We start from the raw sequence: 21,918 nt of genomic DNA, 5'->3' as shown, positions 1-21,918 counted from the left end.
AGAGCTAAAGACACTGAACAAATCAATAGTGAAGAAATACAGGATTTATTTAATGTTTACTGTGTACTAGATAACAAAAAAATATTTTTAGCTGCTAATAGATAAGTCCTCACACAACCTGAGATCAGTGATCTTATTGACATTTCAAAGAAAAAGACATCAACAGAGAAGTAACTGAATGTCTTTTTGTTTAGGCATTAGAGATCACATTGGATGGACCAATGAGAGTTTCATGAATACACCCTACATAATGAGGCAGAAGAAAAAGAACTGCCTGTACTCAATCAACCCCAGCCTCACTTCTAGCACTGATATACCTACTATGTGTCAGGATACACTAGGTCCTTGACATCCCACTAGGAACAGAACAGCTATTATTCTTGCTCTTACTTTATTTATATAGATTGAAATCAGAAAATATTTCCAAAGCAGATAGCTCTCTGTGCTATTCTCTACCACATAAAAATGCTTTGAGATCTATAGCACATTTTTTACACAATATAAATTGTCACCAATTGCCTCAGATAAAAGGTGTTACCCAAGAACATTAAAAACTACAGATTTCTCAAATTGTGATTTATAACACTAGATAGGATTCTAGATCCTGAATTACAAATGTTTAAAAACTATTTGATCAACAGCCTTAATAAAGTAGGGAACTGTCACTTCCTATTAGATCAACCACTGGCTATGTCTCGTTTTTCTCTGCTATACTGAAACAACTATTTGTCATTTTCTACTTTAGTTACATTTCTCTCTTAGTGAGACCAAGTAAGTAACTCTCAAGTAAATTCTAGACTTAAATTCTATAGCGCACCTATTTTAGAAAGTGAAAGATAATGGCTTTCTTTTCAACTTCCTGGTAATACAGCTGGTTATGGGAAGCTCATGTCTCTTTCAGGGAAATAATTTTAGGTAACAACAATTTATGCTTTTACTACACAGCTGTTGGAAAGGAGATAACATACACTTCCTACAAGATGACAAACCTTGCATTCTTCAGGTTACATGAAGCTAAACTGTAGCATCATCCTGGAAAGAATTCTAGTGGATTTACCTACTGGTTCACACCCCCTTAAGCCAGCAGCAGCCATTCCTATGGCCACTTATGAGTCAGCCCTCCATCTCTAGAGGGTGAAATTCCTGTAAAGAATGTGCTCCTCACCACTAATGTGCTCCTTTCCTCTCCAAAGGAAAGGATACTCAAATAGCAGGGTGTTCCCACTACCACCAATTTCAGTGCAATTTTTCACTGTGGGAACAAATGGTAACAAACACCATATGAAATCCATTCCTGATGATACATTAATTTAAACTAGGAAAGAACTGAGTGTTTAGTATTTATTCTCCATGGATACTACAAGAATGAAGAGTCAAGAAGACATTTCTATTTACAACTTACAACTCTGCAATTCAAAATGAAAGCCATTTTGTCATAATAAAGTATCTCCAAATTATTTTCTTACAATCCTCAAGAGCAATATTGATTAAGTCATTCCAGAATGTTTGGCTCAAGTGACATAAAAAAATAGTAAACTAAGGCTCATTTAAAAAAGAGTATTATTAGTGTAATAACTAGAATTTATATGCTTTGTAAAAAAAGAAAACACTATATTCAGACATATCTTTCACAATTAAAATGAATCATTTCTGAAAAAAGTGGTCTTGGAATCAGCTACTACATGTTGTGACAGGAACTTGCCTGACAAGTTTGGCAGGAGTTATAATCATTTATCACTGGTTTTTGCTTACATCATACTTAGTTTGTGTAAGTATTTGCTTCCATATTTGGCATGTAAAATCATCTAACCTAAATAACACTATCCTATCGAATTTCATTTCATATTAAAACTTACTCTGCAAGGGATTTCTCTAGCAAACAGGTTCTTACAAATATGAATAGTCCCAATGAACAGCACACAAAAGTTTATCATCAGGCAAATCAAAATAGAGAATAAAATAACTTAAGAACTATAGAATGAGAGGGACCATAGAACTCATCCAACTCATTTTTATCATTTCAAAGATGAAGACACTAAAACTCTAGTGAGTTATTATCTGAGCCATGGTGAAACTTTAAAAAAAAAAAAAACAGCATTGGGCTGGGAAGGTGGCTCAGTGGTAGAGTGCTTGCCTTGCATGCATGAGGCCCTGGGTTTGATTCCTCAGCACCACATACACAGAAAAAGCTGGAAGTGGCACTGTGGCTCTAGTGGTAGAGCTGAAAAGCTGACAGACAGCGCCCCAGGCCCATAGTTCAGGCCCCACAACTGGCAGAAGAAAGAAAGAAAGAGAAAGAAAGAAAGAAAGAAAGAAAGAAAGAAAGAAAGAAAGAAAGAAAGAAAGAAAGAAAGAAAGAAAGAAAGAAAGAAAGAAAGAAAGAAAGAAAGAAAGAGAAAGAAAGAAGGAAGGAAGGAAGAAGGAAGGAAGGAAGGAAGGAAGGAAGGAAGGAAGGAAGGAAGGAAGGGCAGCATTATAGCATTCCAAGATTATTTGGAACACCAAGTTTCAAATGGCACTGCTTTGGCTCTATGGCTGATCAGGAAGTATTTGGGGGGACTCTAGGTGAGCAGGGGTTCTAGGCTATTCACCTCCTCTTTGACCATATAGCCATTCATTTTACATAGCTGGGGTTCTACAAAGTAAGCAATCAGCTCTAAATTCTTTTGTCAGCTTTGCCATTTTTTGTCTAGTCAATTAAATGATTTTTTTTCTCATTCTAACAATCCAAATAGTGCTCTGGAGTCATGAAGCAATGGGAACTTTGATGTTGTGGTCCTCAATTCAAAATATTCAAGAAGATACTAGACTGTGGCTGGGTAGGGTAGAGTATGATACAGTGTTTTGTACAGATCTCCAAACTAACCATTCAAAAAATCAACACAAGCAGATATTCAGGGTAATGCTATGGGTACTGACACTGAAACACTGACATCAGACCTATGGGCTAGTGTGGCACTCTCATCATACCTGCTACAGAAAATTGCACCTGCCTTTATCTCAGGATTATTTTTTTTTTGGAGGAGGAGGGTCAGTGGTGGGGCTTAAGCTCTGGGCCTGGGAGCTATCCCTGAGCTCTTGAGCTCAAGTTGAGCACTCTACCACTTGAGCCACAGTACCACTTCCAGTCTTTTGGTGGTTAATTGGAGATAAAGAATCTCACAGCCTTTCCTGCCCGGGCTGGCTTTGAACAGTGATCCTCAGATCTCAGCCTCCTGTAGCTAGGATACAGGTGTTAGCCATCAGTTAAAAGTTTTTTTTAACTTTTGGCAAAACACATTTCACTTCAACAGTTATAGTCATATTTAAAGGAGGCTAATGAAGCTGTGTTCTACCTAACAGGATATCACATTTCAAGCTTTCAAACTTGGAAGTATATTGAAACAAAAGCAAAGTTTCTTAAAACCACACTTTAAGAACAGACCCACTCCTTGTATTGGATATTAGGGAAAAAACGTAAGGTAAGCTCAGTTGTAGAGAGGCTCCCTCATGTATGTGAAGCCCTGGGTTGGATCCTCTGCACCACAGAACAAATACACAGACAAATAAATAAATAAGTAAATGAAAATCAAGTACTTACATTGTGGTTTTAGACATACACATATATAACTATATACATGTATATGTCTATGTGTATGTGTAGCCATTTCATTATCTTCAAAATATGTATAAATTATATCATATTACAAAGCAAAGTTTGAAATGCAAAGGTTAACTGTCTACATATAAGAAAAAGAACCATTTTAATATCTATCTTAAAGACTTAGGTATTTAAATTATTCTATTTATAAATACTTTTAAGAAATTGACGTAAAATACTCACAGTTACTTATCACACCTCCCAGTGGATCACCTTTAAAGTCAAATTCAATATCCATGTATTTGCCCTGTTAGAGAAAGAGTGGGTGAGTTTTCCAGATCACCTCAAAGTAGTTAATGTACATGTTAAGGATAGCAAGTCCCTATGTTCATGCATTTCTTTTAAGTGCAGTTAAGAAAGTCAGGGTATAAAACCAGGATGCCAAACAATATGCCTCTATAAATAATTCATGCTAAATACCTCATTAGCTCAAAGTTAATCTAGCCTGTTGCTAAATTAAGAACAAATCTTAGACATCATGTGGTTTTTTCATTTCAAACATGTTTTTCAAGCTTCAGAGTGTATGTCCTCAAATCAAGAACAAATACTGGGAATAAAGTAGTCCTTCCATATGCACTGATGGGGAAATACAATGATTTCATTTTTATAGGAAAAACACAGTTTAAGCCATAGTTACAAATTGCAAATATATCAAACAAGTTGAAATGCAACAAATAACAAACACTATTTCTTATATCTACTCCAATCAAATATTTTATTATGTGGTGTAACTGGCTCTGAATCAAAGACTAATTGTTGATTTTTTTGGCTTTTATCCTATTTAACATAATAATATATAACCCAAGTTCATATTGTATTTTATAGATGGTATCTTGAAATAGTATACATATAGTTTAATACTGTAATTTTTAAAAAAATTCATTTATAATTGCCTGGTTTAACCCAGACAGCTGTTTCTTGTTTGCAGCAGGGTATGTTGGTTTAGTAAATAAAGCCTTTGATTTTGTTTCATGTCTTACCTTAGTCAAACTCCAATAGATAGTTTGTATGTAACTCTCCCTACGAATTAATTTTCCAAATGATAGGAATAGAGACTAAACAGAACTACATGCAGCTCCATTAACAATGTAATTTGTGGCTTTTTATTGGCTTATGCAATGCTCCTTCCCCATCTCCTTTTCCATGGCATCTACCTTCTTAAGTTTTGTGCATTAAACAAACATCTACACCAAGTACTTCCTCCATGCTAAAGGAAAAGTAGGCACAAGAAAACATAAGACATCCTCCCCCCACACACCTTCAGGAATTGAAAGGAGTACATAGGACATTCCATTAGGGGAGTATATACCCTAGAGTGGGTCATGATATGGACAAATAGCAAGGGGTGGGGACAAGGGGAGAACAAAGTGTTTGTTTCAGCTGAAATACCAAGTCTCAGTAGTTAGGCAGACAAGGAGACAGGAGAGTACACCAAGAGTAGACAGAAGAACTGGCATCTGTTAGGACAGTCAGTGAGGAATTGAGGCTAGAAGTTGGAGCACGTTGTGACTCTTGAGATACTCTTCTGACAGCAGGCCACATCATTGAAGACCTGCCAGTTTACAAGATCCACCTAGGTGGTGTGGAATGGACTGAAATAGAGCAAACCCAGACATATTATAGGTACCTCCTACAATTAGAGAAGTTTTGGTGGCTTCAAGACTTAGTAACAAAAGACAAAAGCAAATGAAATTGAGAGCTGTACAGAGAACCACAATGAATTTGGGTTGGGTGTAGGAGATGAAAGAGGATAAGAAGCTCTAGGAATGTGGCATAGGCAACTGTGTACAGTGAAGTGCTCCATGATGGTGGAGACACAAGAGACAAAGAAACTAAAGAGATAGTGAGACAGGAGTTGGAATGCTTTTCATTGTGACAGTATATAAGTACATATATATCCACAAGTGAGCCACAGAACACAGGATTAAGTCAGTTTTGAGGGCCTGGATGATCATGATGATGACAATGTGACTTATTTGAAGATTTATCTCAAAGAATAAGCAATGTGAAGAAAGCAAAATGAACACCACAGTGAACAGAAAAGGAAGCCATGAGACAGTAGAGAGAATCCCTGTGATAATGGTCCTAATGCTGTGCAGCTACATCCCAATTCCTCACCAAAAGCTTGTGTGTGATCTTATCATTAGTCTACTTGGAAATAATCAGCAGTTACCTGTCACTTATATGTAAAATATTGGGCTCTAAAAGCAATATTTATTAGAGTCTTCCAGCTGGGGCCCTGACCTGTCTTTCTAGTCCTTGGTTCTAAGACTCCTTCACATTCCCTCCTGTCTAGCAGCCCTAAGCTCTAGCAAACTCAGGCCTCTCTCTCTCTCTCTGCAGGCTTCCGAAAGCTGTACTGGCAGCACTTCATACTCCTGATTTTAATGCACTTGAAACTAACAGGCTCTTTTAGATTGCCTGCTGCCACAGAGTCCTCAGCTTTTCCTCTAACTATCCAAAAACCTTCACTTGTTCCTTTCTAGGGAACTTAGAATTTTAGGGGTTGTTTTAATTGTCTTTAGATACATTCAATCATTCTAACTAGTATGTAAGCTTCTTATTAACAGATACTTTTTCATCAATAAATACCTTGTAGTAAGTTATCTACTATGGTGCCAGACACTGTCCTCGCTCCTACAACCATCAGGATATCCAAGGAGGTCAGGGTACTCATTCTCATGGCTTCTACTAATGTCTCAAGTCAATGATCGTGTAAGTGAGGTAACAGAATACAGTCATTCCAGACTAAGGTTCAGAACATAAAAGCAGGATGAATTCACAGAGCCTATGAAAGGTGTCATGGAATTGAAGGTGACATACATGATACCCAATGCTGCTGGCCATGCAGAGGTCTGGGGACAGGGCATACAACACAGAAGGACATGAAAATGCAAAGGCCTGGGGCCCTGAAGTGCTGGCTGAGAGTCACAAAGGCAAATCTAATTCTGGAAGACACTGAGGTAAAGCAAAAGAACACAGAGACGAGCTACCAACAGGATAGGCCCAGCTCATGCCAGTCCTGAGCCTTGACATGAGCTTGCATTTTATTCTAGATGCAAGAAGGTATCATGGGTACCTATCTACTACCTAAAGTAATGATCAACTTAAGTCTGTAGAGACTGAGGAAAGATTGCAGGCCTCAGGGGAGATGCAGGTAGACAGATTCATGCTTATGTTAAGTGATGTAGCTCACACTTGTAATCCTAGCTACTCAGGAGGATGAGATCTGAAGATCATGGTTTGAAGCCTGCCCAGACATAAAACCCATGAGATTCTTATTTCCAAGTAAGTACACACAAAAAAGTTGGAAGTAGAGTTATGGTTCAAGTATAGAGCACTAATGTTAAGCAAAAAAGCTCAAGGACAATATCTAGGACTTCAGTCCATGCTCCAGGATTGGCACCAAAAATTAAAAATTAAAAACACCAACTCAGTCTAATTTTGATATTTTCAAAGTCTTACTAAATGAAAGATTGGCTAATGACATTTCCCCAACTCTGCATGTTCTTCCCTATACTCGCTCCGGTCCTATCTTGGTGCTTTTTACATACTAGATGCAGTATGTATTACCCACTCCCAGAAGACTTTGGTCAAACAAAAATAATGATACTCAGAGCCTTATTTTATTTGCAAAGCCATCAAGTCTCTTTCTTAAAAGAAATATATCTGTATGTCTGGGTGAAGAGGGGGACACTGTAAGGCACTTCTATGGATCCATTGGTCATACAAATGTCAGCTAAGATCAGAATATATTAACTATAACCTAATAGGCTCGATCAGTTTTCAGGGTAGAGATCAGGACATATATTCTAGGTTCCCCAAAGACAGCTAAATGAACTTTAATTTCCCTAAATATATGCACAGGGTGCAAAACCAAGTGTTATTTAAATAGAGTAGCTTTCAATATGGTAGTCCTATTATAAAATTGTAAAAAGTACTTGGGTGTATTATTAGTCTACTCACAGATCACAAAATCTAGAAGTTACTAAAAACTGGGCACAGAATGATTTCCCCTCTCAAGTGTTAATCTCACATCTTAATGCCTGTATTATAAGAGGATTTCTCTGAAGCCACTTAATAAGTTAAATCACTTGTCAAGTCTTTCACTAGATTTTAAATGTCACTAGTTAGTAATGATCTTTTAAGCAATATGGTTTTCTGCATTTGTATTGTTCACGTATTAAATATAGTTGTAAATACTTAAAAGTATGTGGACATATCTTGACAACAAAACAAAAATTCAATCACACAAAGAAGCTTCATCTATTAGAATTATCTGCTCACATTTCAATTCTAATTCTATTTATGCAATGAGATTAGCCATTAATACTCCATATGAAAAAGCATGGATCAAATCAGTCACAACAGTCTAATGGGCTAATCCAATGCAAAACATTCATAGTCTTAGAATTAGGAACTTCTTTAGCTCTCTGCATTTTTAAGCTATAGAAACTACCTCCACCTGAGGTCATTCTCATCCTCAAGCACTGAGCATCTCAATGAGGAAAAAGCAAAGAGGGAACTAAAAAGAAGAGGGGGAAGATTAGGAAGGATATCTCTAGTAGGGAGGCATTATCAAAAATAGTCTCCAAGCCTGGCACCAGTGGCTTCCGCCTGTAGTCTGAGCTACTCAGAGGCTGAGATTTGAGGATTGAGGCTCAAAGCCAGCCCAGGTAGGAAAAATTCATGAGACTTTTATCTCCAATAAACTACCAAAAAGCCAGAAGTTGAGCTATGGGTCAAAGGTAAAGCAAGCCAAAATAGCTCAGAGACTGTGCCCAGACCCTGAGTTCAAGCCTCAGGATTGGCTCACACAAACATAAAAGGTCCCTAATGGCACTAGTAGTGGATGGGGAAAGTCAGCTAATAAAGCAAATGATATTTTTGATATTTAAAAAAATGTACAGCCAGGTGCCAGTAGTTCACATCTGTAATCTAGCCACTTGCAGATCACAACTCAAAGCCAGCCAAGGCAGGAAAAAGCTATGAAGCTTGTATCTCCAACTAACCACCAAAAAAGCCAGAAGAGAAACTGTGGCTCAAGTGGCACTAGCCTTGAGCAAATAAACTCAGGGACAATGTCCAGACCCTGACACACACACACACACACACACACACACACACACGCACACACACACACACACACACGAAAATGTACAAATCAAAGAAAAAAATCAAAACACCACTATCACACTCAGCACATCTGCCTGGAATATGCTGGGGCAGTGTTAGTGTCTCTCTGAAGTCCGGAGGCAGGAAGGAGTATGGCATAGTTAAAGAGGCTCAAACATCCCACTGAATGAAACACCTTCTGGGCAGTGATAAGAGAGCAGGCTAGAAATATGCCAACAACCAGGTTCTTCCTAGCATTTTCCAATTCAATCAAGGCAAGGCTTCAACATGCTTTGGCTTTTACTATATATAACTTTATCTGTATACACACACACACACACACACACACACACACACACACACACACAACACACACACACAAACACACACACACACACACACACACACACACACACACACACACACACACACACACACACACACACACACACACACACACCTCCACACCATTCCATTCCTCACCAGTCCTATTTTACCTCTATATAAGTTTCAGAGTACTTCCCATCCTTTCTGGGACCACCAAGTAAGAGAGATGATGTAGTATATAAACTTAACACTTAAATTTAGTTTTCTTTATACCCAATATCTAAGTTTAATTTTAATTTCTAAATACTAAAACTCAGATAATTCAAAACTTATCCTAAATAAACTCATTTAAATTATTCATGTAATTTTATGATTGGAGAAATCAAGAAAACTTGATAAAATATATTACTCTAAGAATACTTACAAAGGAAAATTCCGGAAAGCAATTATACACATACATATATCCATATAAATATATGTATATGTCCATACATAATGTATTATATATCATGTATTATCTATGAAATAGATAATATATGAAATAATATAAATATATAATAAAATGTATAACAATATATAATATATATCCATGTGATGTATTATATGACATATAATATATAATTATATAATATATGATGTGTATATAAAATAAATAATATAATGTATACATTATATAATAAACCTATAATTATATAGTAAATCTATAATCTAATTATAGTATATATTATAATTCTGATAGAATTTTCGGTATCTCAGTAGATGGTTCTCTTCTCATTTTAAAAATGTATGTATTGAGAAATAATAAACATCTATTGATTGTTTAAACATATTCAAACCAAATATTAATGTTAATACTTAAGCTTGTACAAATACTCACAAATCTAGAGGAGTTGTCATTCCTTACAGTCTTGGCATTTCCAAAAGCTAGTAAGAAAGAAATAGATGCAAGGTTGAAAGGAAACAATTTCAAGCAGAAAAATAAAGCAAATATAGCATTTGACATCTATAATTCCTGACAAATTCAACTTGTAGCAGTGACATTTCTGTACAAAATTTTCATGGCATACATTTAATAAAAGTTTTATTATACATCCAGAGAAAAAGGAGGCATTTCTATAATTCATGGAATCATGCAAGTATTACACTAAAGATAATCTTGCCTGAGTCAAGCACCTTTTAACTCTAGAAACAGGAGTCAGGAGTGGACAGCCAGCAAAGCCTCCATTCTTCCTCCATGACCATCAGTGAACAAAGTTATTTAATTAATTACTTCACATTTCCAAAGATTTTATGGAGCTAGAAGATTCCTGACCAGAGAAGGAAGAAAAACTTAAAACTATTTAATAATTTTGAAATATGTGATTAATTATATAACCCTGAAATACAGAAAGCATCACACTGAGATTTGGAAATGACAGTCATTTCCAATAGTATAAAAGTTTCATTAGTTCATGGTTTCATTAGTTCATGTCTATCACGTTGTAAAACATTTTGGAAAAGAAAAGGAAGCTAAATTGGCCCATAATGCAAACTACAAGGCTATTCCCATCTTAGTTATTCAGAAAAAAAAAAAAATCCCCTTTGGGATTCCCTTTTAAATGAGGGCCCATGAGAGAATCACATGGCGATACTGCCCCAGGTTGAGAATGCTCCTATTAACAAAGGTGAAAACAGAATGATTAGGTGAGAAGGTTGCTTTTTCATGCCTGTTTACAAAACTCCAGCAAATTCACCTGGGAAAATGGCAACAGGGTGATTATTATTATTATTAAGAGGTATAAACTTAAGACATATATATAGAAGGAACACCTATTTGATGCAGTACATCTCAAACTTTAACATGCAACCCTATCACCTAAAGATCTTATTAAAGGCAGACTCAGAGTCAGTGGGTCTAGGGAAGGATATGAAATTCTATATTTCCAGCTGGGCACTGGTGCCTCATGCCTGTAATCCTAACTACTCAGGAGGCTAAGATCCAGGAGACTCTTATCTCCAATAAACCAGGGGGGAAAAATCCTGAAGTAAAGACGTGAGGGACAGCATCCAGGCTCCTGAGGTCAAACTCCAGTACTAGAACCAGAAAAACAAAACAAAATCCAAATCTTGAAACAGTTAAATAAAGAGATGTCATTTTCTATAGCTTCTTCATTAGTTAAGGTACTGAGGAGTAAAAAGATCAAAACCAATAGATGTTTCAGTCTTCTTACCCTTCCACCCAAATGATAAAAACTCAGGGTAAGTCCATACAATACAATGCTGACACTGAAGCACAGTGTGTTTCAGAGTCAAGGCAATGTTCAGGGCTTAGAAGCATATCCAATAGGGAAAAAGGAGCTGACCCTGAATAAAAAGTACAACAGGTGAGGGTTCTGTCTATACAAGGTATACACTATACCCTATTCAGACACCTGATTTAGGTGTGAATGAATATACACCTGATTCATCCCTACCTTCATGTTCTAACCATCTTATGGGTTAAATATCTGTACCCCTCTTCTCACTTGTGTTGATGTTCTAACTCAAAATGATGGTTCTGAGTGGAGGAGCCTTGGAGGTTAGTTAGCTTTGGAGGAGTCATGAGGATGGTGCACTCATGGAGTGAACTAGTGCCCTTATAAGAGGAGACACCTCCGCTCCATCTTGCTTCCTCTCTCAAGGCATGCATAACGAGGTCTTGTGAGCATACAAGGTGGCAACTACTTGCAAGTCAAGAGAAGGGCTCAGAATGAAAACGTACTTTGTCAGCACCTTGATCTTGGACTTCTAGCCCCCCAAAATGTAAGAAAATATGTTGTTTTTTTTGTTGTTGTTGCTTTTTTGTGGGTGTTTTTGTTGTTGTTGTTGTTTTGTTAAGACATTTGGCCTGCGGTATTTTGTTTTTGCAGCCTGAGCTGACTAATACAAAGAACTAACTATAGAATGTGAGAGCCCTACAGTCAGTCAGCTTTCCATGGCCCTGAAGAAAACTAGCCCTTAAGTGTTTCCCTGTTATGGGGTCCTGTTTCCCTGACAACAGAAATAACAAGCCACAGGTATTATCCTGAATGATAAAACAGCACTACCCCATCACATGCAAAAACCAATTGATCTCTCTTAAGAAAAAGATAATTAATTCAAATAAAAACTGAATTGGGGGAAAATGTTGAGAAAGCTCGTTTTGCATGAGTAAACTGTTTCCTCAATAAGCACCTGAAGTGTGTGTAGGATGTAGCTTTTTTTGCTCAAGATGTTTTAGCATAAATTTCTCCCCATGCTTCCCAGTGGCCAACATATCCCAGCAAACCAAGTGTCCCCAAAACTAAATCTCTTTAAGTTATGTTGACCTAATCGACACAGAACATCCTACCTTCCAGGACTGGGTTGGACTGCAAAAGCTGTTCCTTGACTTGGTTAACTTCTGCTCCTTTCCCACAAACAGCTGCCACATAGGACATAACAAGTTTGCTGGCCTCTGTGGATGAAAACAAGCCACATTAGTCAATTATACAGAATTTTTTTTTAATGTGATGAAGACTGGGGGAGAGAGAACACATTAGCAGTGCTTTCAGTTGCTTTTTTTTTATTCCTTGGAGCAAATAATGTTTGGGAAATCTTTTTCAATGTGTGCAATTTGAATTCAGTGACATGCCACTGGTTCAGATATAACAGGAATTGTGCTTGAAGGTTATCACTGGACTTTTAAAAAGATTGCTTAGTAACACAGTCAACAAAATCTCAGGAGAATTATATTCTTAAAGTAATCAAGTACATTCCACTATTATATTTTGTTTTACAAATGAGTCAATCCAAGAATAACTTGGTAACCTGAGTATCTTTGCCAAATGTGTTTCTAAGGTTGAAAAGAACTGCTCAGAATGTTTCCTAAATCATGTTAGTTTGACCACAATTAAGACAAGATTGATTACTCTTCAATTCCAAAACTAAGCAGCTTTAATGTGAGAACCTGATCAAGCTCTCTAGGGCATGGCCACTTTTTGTATGCTTCACAAGTATCCCGGAAAGTTAAGCTGAGAAAAAACAAAAGTAATACAAAAAAATACAAAAAATTTTCTTAGCTCAAATTGAAGAGGCGGACAAAGTCTATACTCAGTGGTTTTATCAATACATGTTACCTCTCCGGATCTGTGTCCTAGAATCTGATTCTTTAAACATCAAATTTCCAAGAATGTTAACAGATACCCAAGTTAAAAGAGTGACCCAGAGTCAAATGACTTTGGGGCCACAATGAGTAACATACTGTGAAACAAGCTTCCTTATCATGGGGTTTATAGGCTTTTATGTGCTCATGACATTGTGAGACTAGCATCTGTGTTTTCCCCAAATTTACTTGCCATGGAATCTGTTTCCTGCAGAACTGTCAAGTTTATAATCAGAATCTAGGAAATGCTCAACTTGTGAATGTAGGCAGAATGAACTTAAACCCCTGTCTGAGTAGTTGAAGCATGCAAACCAATCTTCTAAAACCTGCTTTATCTCAAATGTACTCTAGTGCCACTGTATGGGCAGGAGACCTTCCCAGACACGAGTGATGTTGCCTTTGCTTAGGGTGTAATGCAGCAGTCCTAACACTGCTGCTTCTTGAGGGGAGAACTGCAGGAAGATTTCAGTCCACCTCCCATCACTGAGAAAATCGTGAAGAACTGGAATGCCACTTTGGATGCATTGTCCGCCATGTGTTTTATGGTCTTTGAGGAACCTGAAAGTACAGTTCACAGGATGTTCACATCATTGAGAATCACACTCAAAACAGGTCGCATTCATCTCAAGTCCTAAAATGACTGCTTTTGGAGGAGAAGCATATATGGCACGAGACTGGTAAATGATCTCAGGGAGCTGTGGATTATGGCTGAAGGATGGATCCTTATTCAGTAATTAGTGTTGAAAACCCCTCCAATTTGCTTTCTGCATAATGAAAATGGGTCCTTAAGATTCTCGGGTGGTCTCCCAGTTGACTGCGGCCGTCTCCCTTTACAGACTGTAGGTGTACAATGACAGCCTTTTTTCATCGTTTCTCAAGCTCACATGACACATTCTTTATTGTTTAAAGTTCATGAACCAGATCTCCCCTTGTTCTCAGGGTTTTACTATACAAAAGCTGGTAAGTTATGTGTACATAGTCCTGTTGCTCAGGTCAGGCTGACATGGCCTCTCATATAGAGTCTGCATATGATATCATTTCACTTGAGTCCTGGGAGACACATTTCCCTCTGTGTATGACTGAGGTGGAACTCTTGTTACCACAGGGTATTTCCTTTCTAGGTCCACTAGCTCTCAAGTCTAGGTAAGACTGCCCTGCCCCTAGGGCAAACTTCTCATCTCTTAGTACAAACACTCTAAAAGTTACATGTATATTCCCAACTTTAGAGTCTACTTCCTCAACCACTCCTCTCCAGGCTTGCTTCCTCATTCTTTTGCCTTCCTAGCAGCATTTTTGCTCCCTACTGTCACAGATATTATTGTGTATACATTCTTTCTTCACATAAATTTCTAGCCTGTCCTTTCACCCACTATAAAAAGAAGAGATAGAAAAGATTTAGGAACAAAATAACTATCTTAAACAGGTCACACGCACTTTAGATAAAAGGATAAGTTGCCTCTTAGGTAAACTTACAAGAAACATAAAACATAAAAGGCCTGGGGGTATTTTATTTATTCTGTTAACTATGAACTTTCTATGGTGAAATCTGTAATTTAGAGCCATCGGAGTATTCTGGAAATTCTGGCCTGTCAGAATAGACTAGGGGGACCAACCATTTCAATAAAGAAGGGGAATCAAGAATGAATAAGAATCTTTTGGTGGTCAATGCTTTAGCCTCCACATTTTCTGTGCCAGTCCAGGGTGCTATCCCTAAGTTTTTATGCTCAAGGTTAGCATTCTATCACTTGAACCACAGCTTCACATTCAGCTTTTTTGGTTGTTAATTGGAAATAATAGTTTCATGATTTTTTCCTACCGGAGGCTGGTTTCTAACTAGCCTCAAATCTCCTGAATAGCTAGGATTACAGGTCTAAGCCACCACCCTACCACTGGCACCTGGCTTTCCAAGAGACCTTTTAATGGTCAGAAATAAAAGAGGTCAAGTTCTCTCAGGATCAAATCTGCCTGACCATAAACAGACACCTTAGGATTTGAATCAGGCAATCAAACTTATATAAACTAAAAATATCTACTCATATATGAAAATGGTTTGATTATTTTAATTGAAATTACAAGTAATTTTTACCAACTCAAATCACTGAAATACAATTTTCAAATACAATTCAAGAATATAAAGTCATTTTATAGTTAACTTTAAGTTAACTTTATAGTTAAAGATGTTTTTAACTTTATTTTCCAAATTGTTAAAATAGTTCTATGTTCACATTTTTTAGGATTCTTCACTATTTTCAGAATTTTGTTAATGAATTCATTTTAATGATTCACATTTGGATGCTGGGGATAAAGAGACAATTAAAAAGAAATGTTTAAGCCAGGTATTGGGGGTTCGTGCCTATCACCCTAACTAGTCAGAAGGCTAAGAGCAAAGGGCTTATGGTCTAAAGCCAGCCTGGGCAGAATAGTTTGCCAAGACTCCATTTTCAATTATTTAGCAAAAGGAGAGGCTCACCTGGTAGTGTACTAGGTATCACCAAAAAAGTTGAAAAGCATCACTGGCAAAAATAAATAAATAAAACCCCCAAATTCCAAACAAATTCATCCAGTCTACAAGAGACAATTTTTCTTGATATACTTGATAACTTAGGCAATTCTTGAGGTATTACTTTAGCGAAATGATTAATAATAGTAAGAATGAGTTGTAAAATCCAACAGTTGACGTTTTCATAATATTTCTTCATGGTTATCTTATGAAGCTTTCTGCTTTCTGCTTCATTTTTTGTTTCTTCAGTGTTCAAGTTCAAATTAATTTGGAACTCAATTCAAATATTTATACATTTATACAAGTCAAACGTCCATGTATTAACCTTCTGTAAATAGAAAATATATTTCTGAAGAGAATCAAAAATTGACTGTCATCCTCCATATTTCAAAATCTAAATTCTATCCTACATTGACTATTAAACATAAATAGGATTTAAAATTGACAAACTGTAATAGTTATACTTAGAACCAATTTCTGATTTATTGCTTTCTCTAACTCACCAATACTTTACATATTCAAATGTATGTATCAAATGGCTCTGATGGTTACTTGCTTGAATCTTAAAATCTGCAAGCAGTTACACAAACAAAATATGAAGTCTTTCATGTTAAACTCTTTTCTCACCAGAAAATGGTAGAGCACTTAAGTTTCAACATGAGTATTCTGTACCTATGGACAAATGACCATTACTGAAATATTTTTTCAAAATATCTAGCCCAGAATGAATTTTTACAAACAATGGAAAAGAGATATGGATAAAAGGAGGCTTTAACATCATATAAGTGTAAGAGCAAGAAATTAAAATCTGTATGTTTTGGTACTTTACTTTAGGTTTTGAATAATAAATGAATTTACACATTGTCATGTAAGTTTTGCACTTTGAAAGACCAGTATGTAAAGGAAAAGGAAAAAGAAATTGTTTCAATTAAGGACATTGGTCTAGGATACAAAGCTTGGAAATTTCACTCCTAGAACATAAAAAAAATCTCTCCAAGTGGGCTGGGAATGTGGCTTAGTGGTAGAATGTTTGCCTAGAATTCATGAAGCCCAGGGTTCAATTCCTCAGTATCACATAAACAAAAAAGCCAGAAGTGGCACTGTGGCTCAGGTGATAGAATACTAGCCTTGAGCAAAAGAAGCTCAGGGACAGTGCCCAGGCCTGAGTGTCTCAGGACTGGCAAAAAAAACAAAACAAAACAAAACAAAACAAAAAAAAACTCCATGTTAACTAGATTCCATTGTTGTGTTGGGAAAAAAATAGGAATAAGCACTGCTTATTTTGAGATGACTTTCAGTGATTCAAATAAATCTGGATGTCAATAGGTTTCTAGGGGTGTTTTCTGATCATGTGTGTCATTTGCAGATCACTCACAGATCACATTACAGATGTCATAGTACACATAGAAAAGGGGCTACTCTTTTACATACAACACTGATTTATTATTATCCTTAAGCTAAGATACTAAGTTGTTCTACGGGCCAAGCATAGGCAGTTCTGGTGGTTTAGAAACTAGAGTAAGACTACTTATTATATCAACAAGGCCATGTTTGTGTAATATGAAATAAGCCATCTAGAAGAACATCCTTTTTAGCAGTCCTGAGTCCACAAGACTGCAATAGAACCCATCTGCAGTACATCCAAATTGATGGGACAAGCAGCCAGCAACTGTTCCAACCAGAAAATATTAAAGCCTAGGTCTTGCAATAGGAAATGCAGCCTTACTAAATAAGAGTGATATTTTCATTGAAATAAAATTTCATGTCTCCTACTTCTAAAAGAGCACTAGAGAATCTCTAGTATTTCATACAAAACATGTGGCTCTCTCCTACCTGGAGAAGAGGAAAAAAGAAAAAACAGAAGCTTGCTATATTTTGTCCTTGAGTCAGCTTAGCTATTCTGCTTCAATATGGATATTTTCAGTGGTGTGCGACACTCATCTGTGTTTAGGCTACAGTAAATCAGTGGCATCTCTGTCACTGACAGTCGGAGAACTATCAAAGACACAAAGTAGGACAAGGTCATTTGGGGTTTAGATCTAAAGGTCTTAATGAGCTAGGCAAGCTGCAAAACTCTTCTAGCAGACGGCTGATGAGTTCCTAGAAACTGATGTAACCGTAAAGTTAGAAACTAAATAATTTATAATGTTTTCTTATGTCAAGATCCTCTCTTAGGCACAGAGATTTATTCCAATGTCCTTGGAAGAATGTAGCTCTGATGGCTCCCTCATGCTCTGCTTCCCTGCCCCCTAGCCATGCCTGAATAGCCTGCCACAAATTATCTGTATCCACGGTAGTGAATTGTGAGTTCACTGCCTAGAAATACTTGGGCACTTTTATGAGGCATGATGAATTTTTTATTTAGCACAGCAGTTGATGAATTAAATAGCACCCAAAAGGACTCAAAGAGTTCATGCCTCTCCCTAAGTGCCCATGTTATATAACCCAGCAGCTTAAGAGCGTCTCCAATGTTTAAGACCAATCATATCACCATCTGCTGGGGGGGGGGGGGTTTGCCGGGTAATGACCTAGTTAAATTAATTACTTCATATAAAATAAGCCCTCTAACACTACACTGTGCACTGTAGTTCTTTATAAACCATGAAGTACAGATTCTAAATTAAAAGAGATACTCGATATAAAGTATGTAGCACATTCTAGATCCTCAGTATATGTCAGTTCTAGTTCCATTTATTTGCTTTTCACATTTATTTACGCACACAAAATGTTAATAACTACATGAGCTAAAAAATAAAATTGTTAAATCTGAGAATAAGATGATAGAACATTTGAAAAGTCATCTGGCTTCCTTCTTTCCTCAAGAGTTGAGATGAAACCCTCTTTCTCCAAAAGTTCCCATATTGTCTACATTATCTTCCATCATTTCATCTCCCTTAAGTTATCTTCACAAAATAAGAGACTTTTGAACAACACACAAAATCTAGACTTCACTCAGCATAGGAGTCTTAGTGGCCATTTAAAACAACAGTCAAATCTGAAGCCAATTTTCATTCACCGATTTCAAAAAAGAAAAGAACACAGAAAAAGATAGGAGCAATTCAGTAAAACACAGGTGTCTCTTTCCAGAGTGGTAGGAGATACTGAAAAGAAGGGCTCAAGGGTAGCAGCCACCAAGGAGTGACAATGTAAAGACAGCTATGGGGAACAGTATCCATTTCCCACTATAGGAGGTTTAGGAATGATGGGCGACTAAAGCACCCAAGAATACAGTTCATGAGGAGTTCTAGGAGCACAATAACTCAGTAATTACAAAAATGCTTGAAGCCACCACGACTGCTCAAGGCCGGCCAATTCACAGACTATTGAGTCTACTTATAAGAGGAGGCTTTAAAATTATAGCAATTTGAAAAGTTTGTTTTGTCTGTTGAAACTAAAATGAAATATTAGGGCTTGTATTTTCTATGCCTTCTTTTATATCATTTTGCTAATACCTGTCAGCCATGGCTGGGAAGAGAGGTAACATAGAAAAATAGTGTCAACATAAAAAGCCCTGCTTTTTAAGTTGACACTACCCCGGGCTCCTAACTCTAGTGTGCTGCAAGTAGAATGGCAGCCCTGTGAGACATCCATCCATTCTGCAGCAGACAGACAACAAGGACCTAGGAAGGATGAAACCCAGGAACGCAGACAGAGAGAAAAGATTTCAAATGGTGGTTGGGGTAAAGCAACAGGGCAAGTTACTGAGCAGGAAAAATAAGAAGAGGAAACTACACAAAAAGGACAAACAGCTACTAAGAGGCACTGAGGTATTTGGAGGGTTTTTGTTTTGTTTTTTGCTAGAAAGCATGAATGCTAACACTGTGAAACAGCACCAGCCACCTCTGCTCAGATTTTCAGTAAGGAACCCATGAGCCCACTAGGAGATAAGACTCTGTTCGAGGAGCAGGAGGTACAGTGAACAGTTCTGAGAAGGAGAACATCATAATGGACAGGGCTAATTAGCGGGCCTTCTGCCTTCTTGGAATATATGTTCCAAGGGAAATGAAGAACTAGCCAGAACCAATCATACCCACTTCTCATGACTCACTTAGGAACAAATTGATACAATCAGAAAAACATATAGCATTAGTCATGAAGAAGGTTCAAGTTCAAAAAAAAAACTAAAGAACTTAAGAGGTTTGGGAATATTTTCATGTCTTCTTCCCAAGTGAAAATGAAAAGGAAGCTATCAGAAGCAAACAGGTAGTATAGCAGACATCATCAAAAGCATGGGTGCCAGGAGATACAAGATACCAAAATATAAATGTCTCTGGTGAAAGGTTGAATTTTTTATTTGTCTAGCCTGATTCTTCTTTGATTTTGAAAATGGTAATTAGGTATTTGCAAACCAAGTGAACAAATAACTCTTAAGTCAGAATGCAAAATGAAAGGAAAGAAAAGACATCCATATTTTAAACTTCTGTGTGGTTTTCCACACAATGTCAGCTTGGAGACAAACAGGAAGCTGCATTGCTTCTAAGAATGAAATCTGGTTCACATGACAGGACTGGGCAGTGACAAGAAAGGGATAAAAGCATTGTCCCAGATGACCATGTCAGGCTCAAGTTCCCACAAGTTAAAAAAAAATCTAAATAGTCAAACAGTGGCTATAAAAAGAGGCTGTAGGATAGTAGTAAGAGTTTTCATGTATTTTTTTTGTAAAGAAAAAACACATATAAAATATTCAATCCTTTCAACATCAGAGGGAAACTATAGAGTGAGATTAGTATGTCCAATGTCCTTTCTCACTTTTTAGCAGAGATAAGGTGTAGTTATGGCTTCCCAGTGCAGGAGGAGTTTAGCATGTTTTGCAGAAGTGCTCTAACTCTGTAAGGCACAGAGGCTTTGGCATCAAGTAAATGAAAGGCTGTGATGCACCCCCCACAGCCTGCATTAGAAAGGCCTGAATCCAGAATCCAGGCAACGGGAGCCTGAGGCCTGTAATCCTAGTTACTCAGGAAGCTGAGAGCTGAGGATCTCAGTTCAAAGCCAGCCCAGGCGGGAAAGGTCGTGAGACTCTTATCTCCAATAAACCACCAGAAAACCAGAAGTGGTGCTGTGACTCAAGTGGTAGGGTGCTAGCCTTGATCTGAAGAGCTGAGGGACAGCACCCAGGCCCAGAATTCAGTCCCATGACCGACCCCCCACCCCCCCCCCCGCCCAAAAAAAAAGGTCAGAATCCAACTAGACACCACATTATGGGACCCTGGTGATACCCTGCCCAATTCACACTGAACACTACCTGACCATGTCATAGACTCTGGCAAAGCAGAGCTCACTCACAGTGGCCTGTGACAATGTGTGTGCGGCTATTGAGGTCTCCTGGTTTTCTTTGTTGTCCTTCTATGCAACATTTCCCTTCCACAGAAGGTCAGCTTGTCTGGTGGTGGCCTCACCTGTTTTTCCTGCTCCACTTTCCCCGGTAATGAGAATACATTGGTCTTTATCTTGATCTCGGAGGGATCTGTATGCTTCATCTGATAGGGCAAAGCTGCAGGGGAGAATGGGGAAAAAATTCTTTAGCATTCAGCTTGTTAGTGTGTTTTTATCAGATGTAACTCTGGATTCTTTAAAGAGAGATTATGATTTTCTCTGGGGAATAGGCGAGGTTATTGCATTTTATTTCTTTCAAATTCTTAAAATACATCATATGTCAATAGAGCCCTACTTTGTTGCCCATATTACTTTTTCCATACATTTTCTATTAGCCAAAGTTGCACCACCTTATTGTACTCCTAAGCTAAGTCAATGTCATATCACAGGTCCACAAATGAAACATGTTGAGATTATAATGTTCACTGGAGTTTTGATATAGCAAGGAAACACCTACAAGTAGACAAAATAAAACAGAAAATCATTGTCTTTACAATAAATGATGGAATTGGTAAGACACCGAAGTCACAATTGGGCTTCTTGTGGTTCTAATCCAGTCCCAAACTCTGCAGGGTCTCACCCTACCTTGCAATGGTAGAGGTTCCCTATGAAGGCAGGCTAGGCCCGTCCTCCTGTTGGCCTTCTGCTCCTCAAAATGCATTAACAAATCATCCTTTCCAGTTAAATAAAAAAATACTTTGGGCAGCATGATAATACTGAAATAGATGAATTTCCTCCTTTTTATTTGTTATCAAGTAATAATTGAGGGTCTAGTATGCAATAAGTATAATCTGGGATTATGGATGTAATACTCAGCCTCCC

At 37.4% G+C, this 21,918-nt stretch overlaps 1 protein-coding gene across 5 annotated transcripts in view; it reads right to left on the bottom strand.

The window, feature by feature from the left end:
- Positions 1-21,918, bottom strand: part of Myo1b (myosin IB) — a 187,147-nt gene that overhangs the window by 72,052 nt on the left and 93,177 nt on the right. For all 5 annotated transcript variants that reach the window (XM_069995684.1, XM_069995686.1, XM_069995687.1 and 2 more), the window contains exons 4-7: positions 21,120-21,214; positions 12,432-12,536; positions 9,960-10,006; positions 3,824-3,887 (exon numbers count right to left, since the gene is read on the bottom strand). In XM_069995684.1, the coding sequence (XP_069851785.1) occupies positions 3,824-3,887; positions 9,960-10,006; positions 12,432-12,536; positions 21,120-21,214 (311 nt within the window). The remainder of the gene's footprint in view (positions 1-3,823; positions 3,888-9,959; positions 10,007-12,431; positions 12,537-21,119; positions 21,215-21,918) is intronic.

This window comes from Dipodomys merriami, unplaced genomic scaffold (genome assembly GCF_024711535.1).
Source record: "Dipodomys merriami isolate MVZ:Mamm:240054 unplaced genomic scaffold, mDipMer1.0.p SCAF_49, whole genome shotgun sequence".
Taxonomy (NCBI): Eukaryota; Metazoa; Chordata; class Mammalia; order Rodentia; family Heteromyidae; genus Dipodomys; species Dipodomys merriami.
This window is presented reverse-complemented; position numbering and strand designations above follow the sequence as displayed.